Consider the following 10000-nt stretch of genomic DNA (forward strand, 5'->3'; position numbering starts at 1 on the left):
AGCAATGTGGATTAAGGCAACTGACTTCATTCTTTTCAGGACCTCAGCTTTGGTTGCATTTTTTCCTGTAAGAGGCACGGTCTGCAGAAGTTCTCCAATCATATCTACCTCTTTTTTTGCACATGGCAGCTGTGCATACATGGGTTCACCACTGCCATAAGTGACTTCCTTCAAGCACGGATCGCCCACAAGCAGCACTTCATTCTTACTTTGGAAGTCATCAGGTGCAATAGTGATCAATTTTAAAGCAGTCAGCGAGGGAATTGCACGGATTCTGACAGAGTCACTCAATGCAGAAAAAGGAGCCAGGCAAAAGTGACCATCAGGAACAAAGACTAAGTCATCATCACGCTGGAGCAAGTCTGCGATAGGACTGATTAAGACATCATACAAGGGCTGCAAAGAGTATACAGAGACACTCAAGGATTGAACGGTTTCTTCAACAACTTCCCTACTGCTCGAGAAGTTGCTGCTTTGTCTTTCAAGTGAACGATTCTCGCATCGCAAAACGGCCCCTGCATTGATCTGTTCTAAAGTACTTTTCATCACAGACTTGGCAGTTCCATTTTCGATTTTCTTTTGTCTAAAATTTATCCCGATATCATCTCTTAGCAACCAGAAGCTGATCATGTTCCCTTCAAGTGCTGTGAAAACAGTTTGTGAAGGTAGATCTTTCATAACCAAAGAGATAGTTACCTTCATTGTAGGTTTCCCATCAACGCTGTATTGCATCTTTAAAATGTCTGCCAAAGCTTGTGCTCGTCCTTGCTCAGCAGCATACAGAGCTTCATCAACCTCTCCATTCTTCAAGAGTGCTGTCCACAGACTGGTGTACCCAGACCCCTTTGTGTCACGAAAGCTTATTTTCCATGCATCCTCTGACTGAAGACGCCTAACTTCATCAAAATAATAAATGCTTAGACGATAGTAATTAAGAGCTTTGCTCAAGGAGCCAAAAAATTCATGAACAAGACCAATATGATAACATGCGCTTCCCAGCCCTATCGAGTCCTCCGTTTCCTGGCAAATACTAAGATGTTGATGGTGGTACTCTATGGCTTGCTTGAAATTACCAAGACTTTGATAAGCGTTGCCGAGATTGCCATAGGCTGCTCCTTCTCCCGCCCTGTCCCCTACCTCTTTTGCAATACTAAGACTTTGATGGTGGTACTCTATGGCTTGCTTGAAATTGCCAAGACTGTTATAAGCGTTGCCGAGATTGCCATAGGCTCTTCCTTCTCCGGCCCTGTCCCCTACCTCTTTTGCAATACTAAGACGTTGATGGTGGTACTCTATGGCTTGCTTGAAATTACCAAGACTTTGATAAGCGTTGCCGAGATTGCCATAGGCTCTTCCTTCTCCGGCCCTGTTCCCTACCTCTTTTGCAATACTAAGACGTTGATGGTGGTACTCTATGGCTTGCTTGAAATTACCAAGACTTTGATGAGCGTTGCCGAGATTGCCATAGGCTGCTCCTTCTCCCGCCCTGTCCCCTACCTCTTTTGCAATACTAAGACATTGATGGTGGTACTCTATGGCTTGCTTGAAATTACCAAGACTGTCATAAGCGTTGCCGAGATTGCCATAGGCTCTTCCTTCTCCGGCCCTGTCCCCTACCTTTTTTGTAATACTAAGACGTTGATGGTGGTACTCTATGGCTTGCTTGAAATTACCAAGACTTTGATAAGCGTTGCCGAGATTGCCATAGGCTGCTCCTTCTCCCGCCCTGTCCCCTACCTCTTTTGCAATACTAAGACATTGATGGTGGTACTCTATGGCTTGCTTGAAATTACCAAGACTTTGATAAGCGTTGCCGAGATTGCCATAGTCTCCTCCTTCTCCGGCCCTGTCCCCTACCTCTTTTGCAATACTAAGACATTGATGGTGGTACTCTATGGCTTGCTTGAAATTACCAAGACTTTGATAAGCGTTGCCGAGATTGCCATAGGCTATTCCTTCTCCGGCCCTGTCCCCTATCTCTTTTGCAATAGTAAGAAGTTGATGGTGGTACTCTATGGCTTGCTTGAAATTACCAAGACGTTGATAAGTGTTGCCGAGATGGCAATAGGCTCCTCCTTCTCCAGCCCTGTTCCCTACCTCTTTTGCAATAGTAAGAAGTTGATGGTGGTACTCTATGGCTTGCTTGAAATTACCAAGACTGTGATAAGCGTTGCCAAGATAGCCATAGGCTGCTCCTTCTCCGGCCATGAAACCCACTTCCTTAAAAATGGCTAATGCTTCTGTGTAATTTGTTATGGCCTGATTAAAGTCAGCTGTACCCTGATAGTATGTACCAAGATTGAAATAAGCCAAACCCTCGCCTTGTCTGTCTCCCTCCTTTCTTGCAACGCTAAGATCTTGCATGTGCCGCTCCAAAAGGTCCACCTTGTTATCCACCATTGCTGATAATCAAAACCAGGAAGTTCTTCTCAGAAATCTGGGGTGCACCTAGAAAATAAATGAACGAAAAGACAATAGGTTCAATGCTCTTAGTATAGGATGCTAAACCAGCACAGCAAGATTAATTGAACAGTGAAGGAATAACTATCTTAAGCCAGTATTTCGAAAGAAAAATGCCTTACTTCATCAGGGTTTCCCACGGAATGATTTCGGCTAATGGAGACAGTTGTTACAGAATAAATACTAGGGCATTTAACAGACTAAGAGCGTTTTATACAATAATAGGTGGCTCACCGGTGGCTCAGTTGGTTGAGCATCGGGCTGTCATGCGGGAGGTCGTGGGTTCGAACCCCGGCCGGATCAACACTCAGGATCTTAAAATAACTGAGGAGAAAGTGCTGCCTTTGTAATTTCATCTGCAAATGGTTAGACTTTCAAGTCTTCTCGGATAAGGACTATAAACCGTAGGCCCCGTCTCACAAATGTCTTCTATGTTCATAAGTTCCCTGTGGGACGTTAAAGAACCCAAACACTATTCGAGAAGAGTAAGGGATAAAGTCCCCGGTGTTGTGGCTGTCCTGTTCTCTCCAGCAGAAGTGGCCGGCTTGGCGGTGATGTCTCTAAAAAGGCTTGTGGTGTATGAGGCCACGTAAGCAGAAACAGCCATAAGTCAAAAAGGGACTTTGCCGAGTGCTGGAACATGTAGATGTAGATGTAGACAATAATCACGGAACATTAAAAATAGCAATTCTTTTATGTAAATGAGGGAAAAACAGCCTATAGAAAAGCCATGGCATCCCATTTCATCTTTCTTATCCAAAGCTAATTCAAAGTTCCTAAGATATACTTCCCTGGCAGGAAATTTGCTGCCGGTATGTAGCTGACACCAAAAAAACAGGAGGGGATGCCATTAAGAGTGTAATATTCAATTTTCTGAAATTGACGTCAAACTCATATTTTTTTATTTCATGTCTAAATCTATCCAATGTCGGAATTGCTTGTTTTTTCGTCACAATTTTTTTTGTCCGGATACCTTGGTTACTCCATGTATTTTGATTCAGGGACTTTGAATGAGCTAATTGAACTGCTCACACGTTTCCATTGACAAAGGCTGCTCGTCAGGACAGAATTGGCCGTTTTTATACTAGAGATGCATAATCCGGCCATTCAAATTATGCCTTTCCCTCTCTTTCTCCGTAAGCCAAAATCATTCCTTGGGAAACCCTGAGGAAGAAAGGCATTTTCTTTCGAAAATTTGACTTAAGATAGTTATTCCCTCACTGCTCAATTAATCTTGTTGTGCCAGTTTAGCATCCTGTAGTCAGGGCTTTGAAACTATTGTGTTTTCGTATTTCTCGGCGTTGTGTAAAAAAAGTAGGTACGCAATGCGTACATGTGGGTAGCCACTTAGACACCGTACTACCAATGGAGTCTTAAGTATGCTGTTCGTTTTCATTTGGGTTCTAACCATTTACTATACTAGCTCTCTACGAACTTCATTGGCTTCCCATTGCCTATCGAATCAGGTTTAAGATTTGGGTACAACGATTTGCCCACAGCATCGTGATCCGATTTGAAGAGGTAATAACAAAAATTGCGCCTGCCCACATGAATGGGCATCACACATGGCAGTGAAAGGGGAACGCGGATTAACCATTAACACCGGCTAAAGCCAAACTGGAATGTTTGATTCAGTACAGTTTTAACCAATGGGAATCAAATGTCAAGTGGTGGCTTATCAGTACTGAATCAGTCGACTGTTTCATACCCTCTCTGCCAATCGTAATTCTTGTGATGACAAGTTGTCTGGCTCAAATCAAACCACAACTGAAGCAGTTTTGTCCGAGCCAATGAAAAGCAACCACGTTCCAGGGTTCTCGTTATTAGGCGGTAACCAGTAAAATCTACCGCTTGTAAGATAGATAGATAGATAGTTTAATCTCAAATGCATTCGCAGCCCAAGGGCTGAATTACATATTTTTACAATCAAAAATTTTAAAAAATTTATAACTATTTACACTTCTTATTATACTAGTAATTTACAATATTATAACATAATGATAATTATGAGCACTTATTACCGCCTGCAAACGCTCAGAAGTCGCTTATCCGTTACAGAACGTCCAACATTAACCAAATGCTTTACCAGTTTGAAAAGGTCCGTTACCAGTTGTGCTGAAAACTAGGGAGAACCCTGTGTTCATGCCAATTTTTTTACACATTATTTATTCTTTAATTTCTTTATGAACATAAAGCAATCTTTGACTCACTGTCAATACTGAAACTGTTCGTGACCTTCAAGCACACAATTTTCATACCGACTGCTAAATCACTGTTTAATTTATGGGAGCAAACATGACTTGCAATATGGACTTGTTCCTTACCAGCCAAAATGCAGTCAAGGCATGCTATTTTTTGAGAAATCCACATTACTTATAATTTTTACACACGCGCACGGATAATTAAAGGAAAAACAGCAATTACATGTACTTACTTTGCCCGTTGTGGATGAATGTTAGCACTTGCAGGCAGATCTGGATTTGATCCCAATCAAACAAACACTTATTAAGCCCTTAATGTACGAGCTCTTGCAATGAATTGCACGCCCCTTGGAACCTTTGTAATGAGAAACATCGACTGCTTTTCTTGCCGTGTCTTAGCGCTCAAATAAATCTAATTAGAGATCATATATCGGCAATTCAATCCATAGCTGTTGCCAAGTCGAAGTCAATTTTTTTTTACATTTTGTAAATAATTATTTGCCTTGGAAGCCTTGCTTTAGCGGGGAACTAGAAAGGAAAAATAAAAGAACAAGGGGAAAAAACGCTTTGAATCATTCTCTGGTAAATTCAATTATTGCGATTGCGAATTGAATTACATTGTAGACACGTGCCCGTGACATTTGCGCTTGTGTTGGTGTCGTTTAAATTGGCGTTACGGATTGTTTTCCTTTGCTTATTCACTGATGTTGTCCGCCTTAGTTCCAAAAGCATATGAACAGTGATGCATATATATCTCTTTGCATATAGGTCCATATACCATAAAGTTGTCTCACTGATAACTGCGTCAAGTCTCGTGGACTTGTTCAGTTAACTGATTTCGTATGCGAAAAGCTTGATTGCCCAGAGAGCCTTCCAACTGATTCAGTCACACAACCCGACTTATTCAGTTGATCCGGAGAACAGCAAAAGTTACTGCGAGTGCGAGGAAAATCGTAGGGATGGTCTTCCACTATTATCCCGCGCTATTAATGTCAATAACTGATTCAGTTGTAAATTAATGGTAACCGGCTGATTCAGTTGGATCTTCTAACTCAAGAGCAGAGAAATGAAAAGGTGTCCAATGCCGGCTTGTCCGATTTGCTGAGAGCATTGTTCTATAAACCTTATTAACAGAAATTTCTTTTTCACCTTGTCGCTATCGTTCCCTACTAAAGTGAATCAGTTGACTGATTTCGCACAGTTAGTCACGGTAATTGAGACGCCGATTTATACCCAGAGAGCCTTCCAACTGATTCAGTCACCCGGCCGGACTTATTCAGTTGAGAGCAGCGAAAGTTATTGTGAGGCAAATCGTAGAGATTTTCCTCTGCTGTTATCCGTCATTGAGTGATCATGTCAATGACTGATTCAGTCGAAAATGGAAACTGATTCAGTTAGGTCTTCTACCTGAAACTCGAGCTCAGAAAAATTAAAAAGATCTCCAGTTCTCACTTCGTGGTCAGCTATGTTGCATTTAAGCGTTGTTGAATGAGACCTTGCCAACTGAGATTTTCTTTAATTAATACCTTGTCACGATTATTATTGAATCCGTACACAGTTTACAAGCTTCACAGATATGCATTGTAATTGATTTCCTACTGCTCGTACACTTTAACTGATACTGACTGTTTAGGGAAAATTAAAAGTTTGTTATATTCCATTCTCAAATGCATTAATTATTCATACAGCTCTTACCCAACCAGAGCAACGTATTCTGGTCAGGTAGATGAGTTTAGAAACCCAATGAAAAACGAGTTGAAAACACGGATGCAAATTTTCTTAATCTGCATATTGATGAGGCAACAAAAACACGTGGCGATAAAAAACTTTATTAAATCACACATTTTACGAAACAATCTTTACACCTAAATTATTTACTACTAACACTGAATGTAACAGTACAGTTAGTAAACTACCCAAAACAGAAAAGGCCATTCTTTTTCTAAATTTAAATTCTCGCTCAATAGTGGCGACCTCATGTTATGGTTCAGCTTCAACCTTGCTGTACACTTCCGACCTAAAATGGCACTGACGTTAGAAATTTTCTCAGACTAGATGCACACGTTACCTCGGAATAGCGCTGGCCACACACTTTTCCTAGTTTTAGGAGGTCTAAATCTGCACTCTGTCATTTGCTTTGCGAAGCAACGTGTTCGCTCAGAACTGACAAACAGCTAGGTAACAACGTGACATCAGTTAATGAATATTCAAAAATTGTCACAGCGCAGCAATTAGGTGATAGGATCATGCACATTTCACATCTCAAATGTAATAGCTGAACTGAGAAAACTTATTCAAATGATAATTCAACTAATTTTCTTTTGTTGGAGAAGTGATTTCAAAAACTTGTGCTTTGTGTTTCATCGGGGTTTAAAACACTCGAAAACGATAAAAGCACTCGGCCTGCGGCCTCGTGCTTTCATCAGTTTTCTCGTGTTTAAAACCCCGATGAAACACTTACACTCGTTTTTGAAATATTACTAAATACAATGGCTAAAACCTTTACCAATGCATATATACGATTTAACAATTGATTTAATTAAAATGAGCTAATTATCTTTAGCCCTGAGAACCTTCCAACTGATCAGTCACATGGCCGGACTTATTCAGTTGAAAACAGCAAGAGTGACTGTAAGGCAAATTGTAGGGATTACATTCTGCTATTCACTGAATTCGTACGTAGTCACTAATGTAACGTACGGATTCAGTAATAAACGTTACAAGTTGCAACAAAGGTGACAAACCCACAACTGGAGATCTCAGTTTAATTTCTCAGATCACAACGAGTAAACGTAAGAAACCCAGACTGAGTCAGTTACCATTTGCGACTGATTCAGTCACTGACAGGACTACTTTGTGACGAACACTGAACAGCAGAATATAAACCATACGATTTGCCTCACAGTAATTCTGCCGCTGAATAAGTCTGACCATGTGACTGAACCAGTTGGAGGGCTCTAAAGTATAATATACTTGTAGCTTATGTGAAATCATATATACCGGTGCATTGGTCAAGATTTCAGCCCACTAGAAAACTAATTATATTACAATGCATATGTACGGAGGATAATAAAAATATTAATAGTAGTAGTAGTAGTAGTAGTAGTAGTAGTATATAAATTATAATAATAACATGTATTTAACAAATAAAGAAGCCTTGACTGTCCTCTGTTCTGTTGTAAAGCACGCAGGAACTGGCTAGAGCACGAAAGAAGTGTAGGGGGAAACACGAGCCAAAAGGCGAGTGTTTCTCCCTACTTCTTGAGTGCTCTAGCCGCTTCCTAAGTGCTTTACAACAGAACAGAGCACAGTCAAGGCTTCTTTATTTGTTTTATGATAAAGAACAAGTAATTTTCTTCAAAAATTCTACTTTATTTTCAAAGCGCGCGCTGCTTGTGGCGAACTGAGGTGTCGTCAGCACAGTGCTTTATACTCTGATAAAGCACGCTAATTTGGACCGATCAGAGCGCTTGTAAGAATGTTTAAAATTATTTGATTGGTCAATGAAACAAAGGCTTGTCAAAACATCAATCAACTGGAAAGTGGCTTGACCGAAATCACACAAAATTCGAATTTATGGAAAAACAAGTGCCTCTATGTTTCAGTCCGTAAAAAAGAGCAAAAAAGAGGATCTAAATAATTATGTTCAGTGAAAACCGGCCGAATTGTTGCCCATGAAAACCTGCACGTTTCCGATATGACAATTGGAAAACAAACTGTTCAATAATACCCAAGGAAAAATTCGAAAATTTATCTGCCTTTTCTGCAGATGATGGCGTGAGTTTTCGTTTGTTCCGTGCTTTGTGCTTTCATAAAGCACGCTGTTTAAACCAATGAGAGCGGGCGTTATATAGAAACTTTATTATAGTATATAATATTATACTAGTATTATGTATAATTTATATAATATTATTACATAAATATCATAATAATAATAAAAATAATAATAAGTAAAATAAGAAATATATGTACCCTCACAGCCGTACAGCCACCTTGCGCTATTTTTTTGTTTTTCTTGAAAAAATATTTTAATCACATTTTCTGAATGAAACTTGCACCTAGATTATGAATAAATTGCGCTCTCTGAACTTGAACGAACAAGAAATCCTTTCCAACCTACAAGAAATACACGGTGTGGTGGTCTGCGGGTTTTAGAGAATTATATTGACCACAAGCATGCTAATTCCGTTGTATGTGTCGAAAACACTGTATTTTTTGTTTTGTTTTTTTGTTGAAAACATTGTATTTTTTGTTTTTGAGATATTCGCGTTTAAAGATAAAATATAGCGTGTTTTTCAGTGGCTATTTTGTTTCCATGGTAACTTCGCCACTGTGCTACAACTTCGGTTATAAATAGTTGAAATTTCGCTAGAACAACAAGTCAAGCGCAAGTCAAGTTTTTAAAACTGAGCAAAGGTTAATCCGCGCTCCCCTTACACTGCCATGTGTGATGCCCATTCATGTGGGCAGGCACAATTTTTCTTATTACATCTCCATCGGATTCCAAATCGATCACGATGCCGTGGGCAAATCGTCGTACCCAAAAATTATATCATCTATCTCAAAAACACCTTTTAAAAGCAATTAATAAGAAAATAATAACCGTTAGTTTCACGAGCAGTGATACAATCCGGCTGCACTGATCAATGTACTCGCTTCAGGGACAACTGGAAAAGTGAGTGCTCGCAGTCTCGTACAACGATACATGATTACATCGTCTTACATATCTTGCTTACTCGATTTTTGCAATTGGAGCGATTGCTGAATACCCATCCACAAAGGAGCATTTACGTTTGCGACGCTAGCCGCAGTGCCGAACTAAACGAAAGTGGTTTTCGCACAGTTTGCGTCGGATAGAGTGAATTCAGTAGAATGGCTGGTGCTGCAGTGCCTTAGTCGACTTACGGTTAAATTGAGCTTAGTAGAGTGGCTAGTGTCGCAGTGTCGCAGTGCCGCGGTGCTTATCTCATGGATTAAAGAACGAGGTATATCCAACAACACGACTGCGGCGGCACTGTGGCAGCAGTGTTTTTAGGGTCCATTTCTTGTGGCCGGGTTTTGACATTAAGTCTGTAATAGGTAGTATCTGCGGATTTCACAAAGAGTTTTTCTGCTCAATATCTTAATTTAAGTGATTTAATTTAAAGCTCACCCGCATGTGCGAGCAAAAGCCCAGCCTCTGTATCCAGAGAAGAATCCAACACTTTATAACTTCTCATGTGTGCCTTGATGTCCTTATCACATTTTGCTATTATTACGCATTGAACGTTTGCTGGATTGTCAGAACTTGGGCCACAAATTCCCCCAACAAACTCAGAATAGAACTGCATGCAGTCATA

At 40.2% G+C, this 10000-nt stretch overlaps 1 protein-coding gene and 1 pseudogene across 6 annotated transcripts in view; one reads left to right on the forward strand and one right to left on the reverse strand.

The window, feature by feature from the left end:
* Window positions 1–10000, forward strand: part of LOC137996231 (organic cation/carnitine transporter 2-like) — a 200655-nt pseudogene that overhangs the window by 29461 nt on the left and 161194 nt on the right.
* The window catches only part of LOC137997971 (tetratricopeptide repeat protein 28-like), a 114499-nt gene that overhangs the window by 3223 nt on the left and 101276 nt on the right, over window positions 1–10000 (reverse strand). For all 6 annotated transcript variants that reach the window (XM_068844327.1, XM_068844331.1, XM_068844329.1 and 3 more), the window contains one exon: window positions 1–2448. This exon is cut by the window's left edge and continues 454 nt beyond it. In XM_068844327.1, the coding sequence (XP_068700428.1) occupies window positions 1–2400 (2400 nt within the window). In that variant the 5' untranslated portion in view covers window positions 2401–2448. The remainder of the gene's footprint in view (window positions 2449–10000) is intronic.

Source organism: Montipora foliosa, chromosome 3 (assembly GCF_036669935.1).
Source record: "Montipora foliosa isolate CH-2021 chromosome 3, ASM3666993v2, whole genome shotgun sequence".
Classification (NCBI taxonomy): domain Eukaryota; kingdom Metazoa; phylum Cnidaria; class Anthozoa; order Scleractinia; family Acroporidae; genus Montipora; species Montipora foliosa.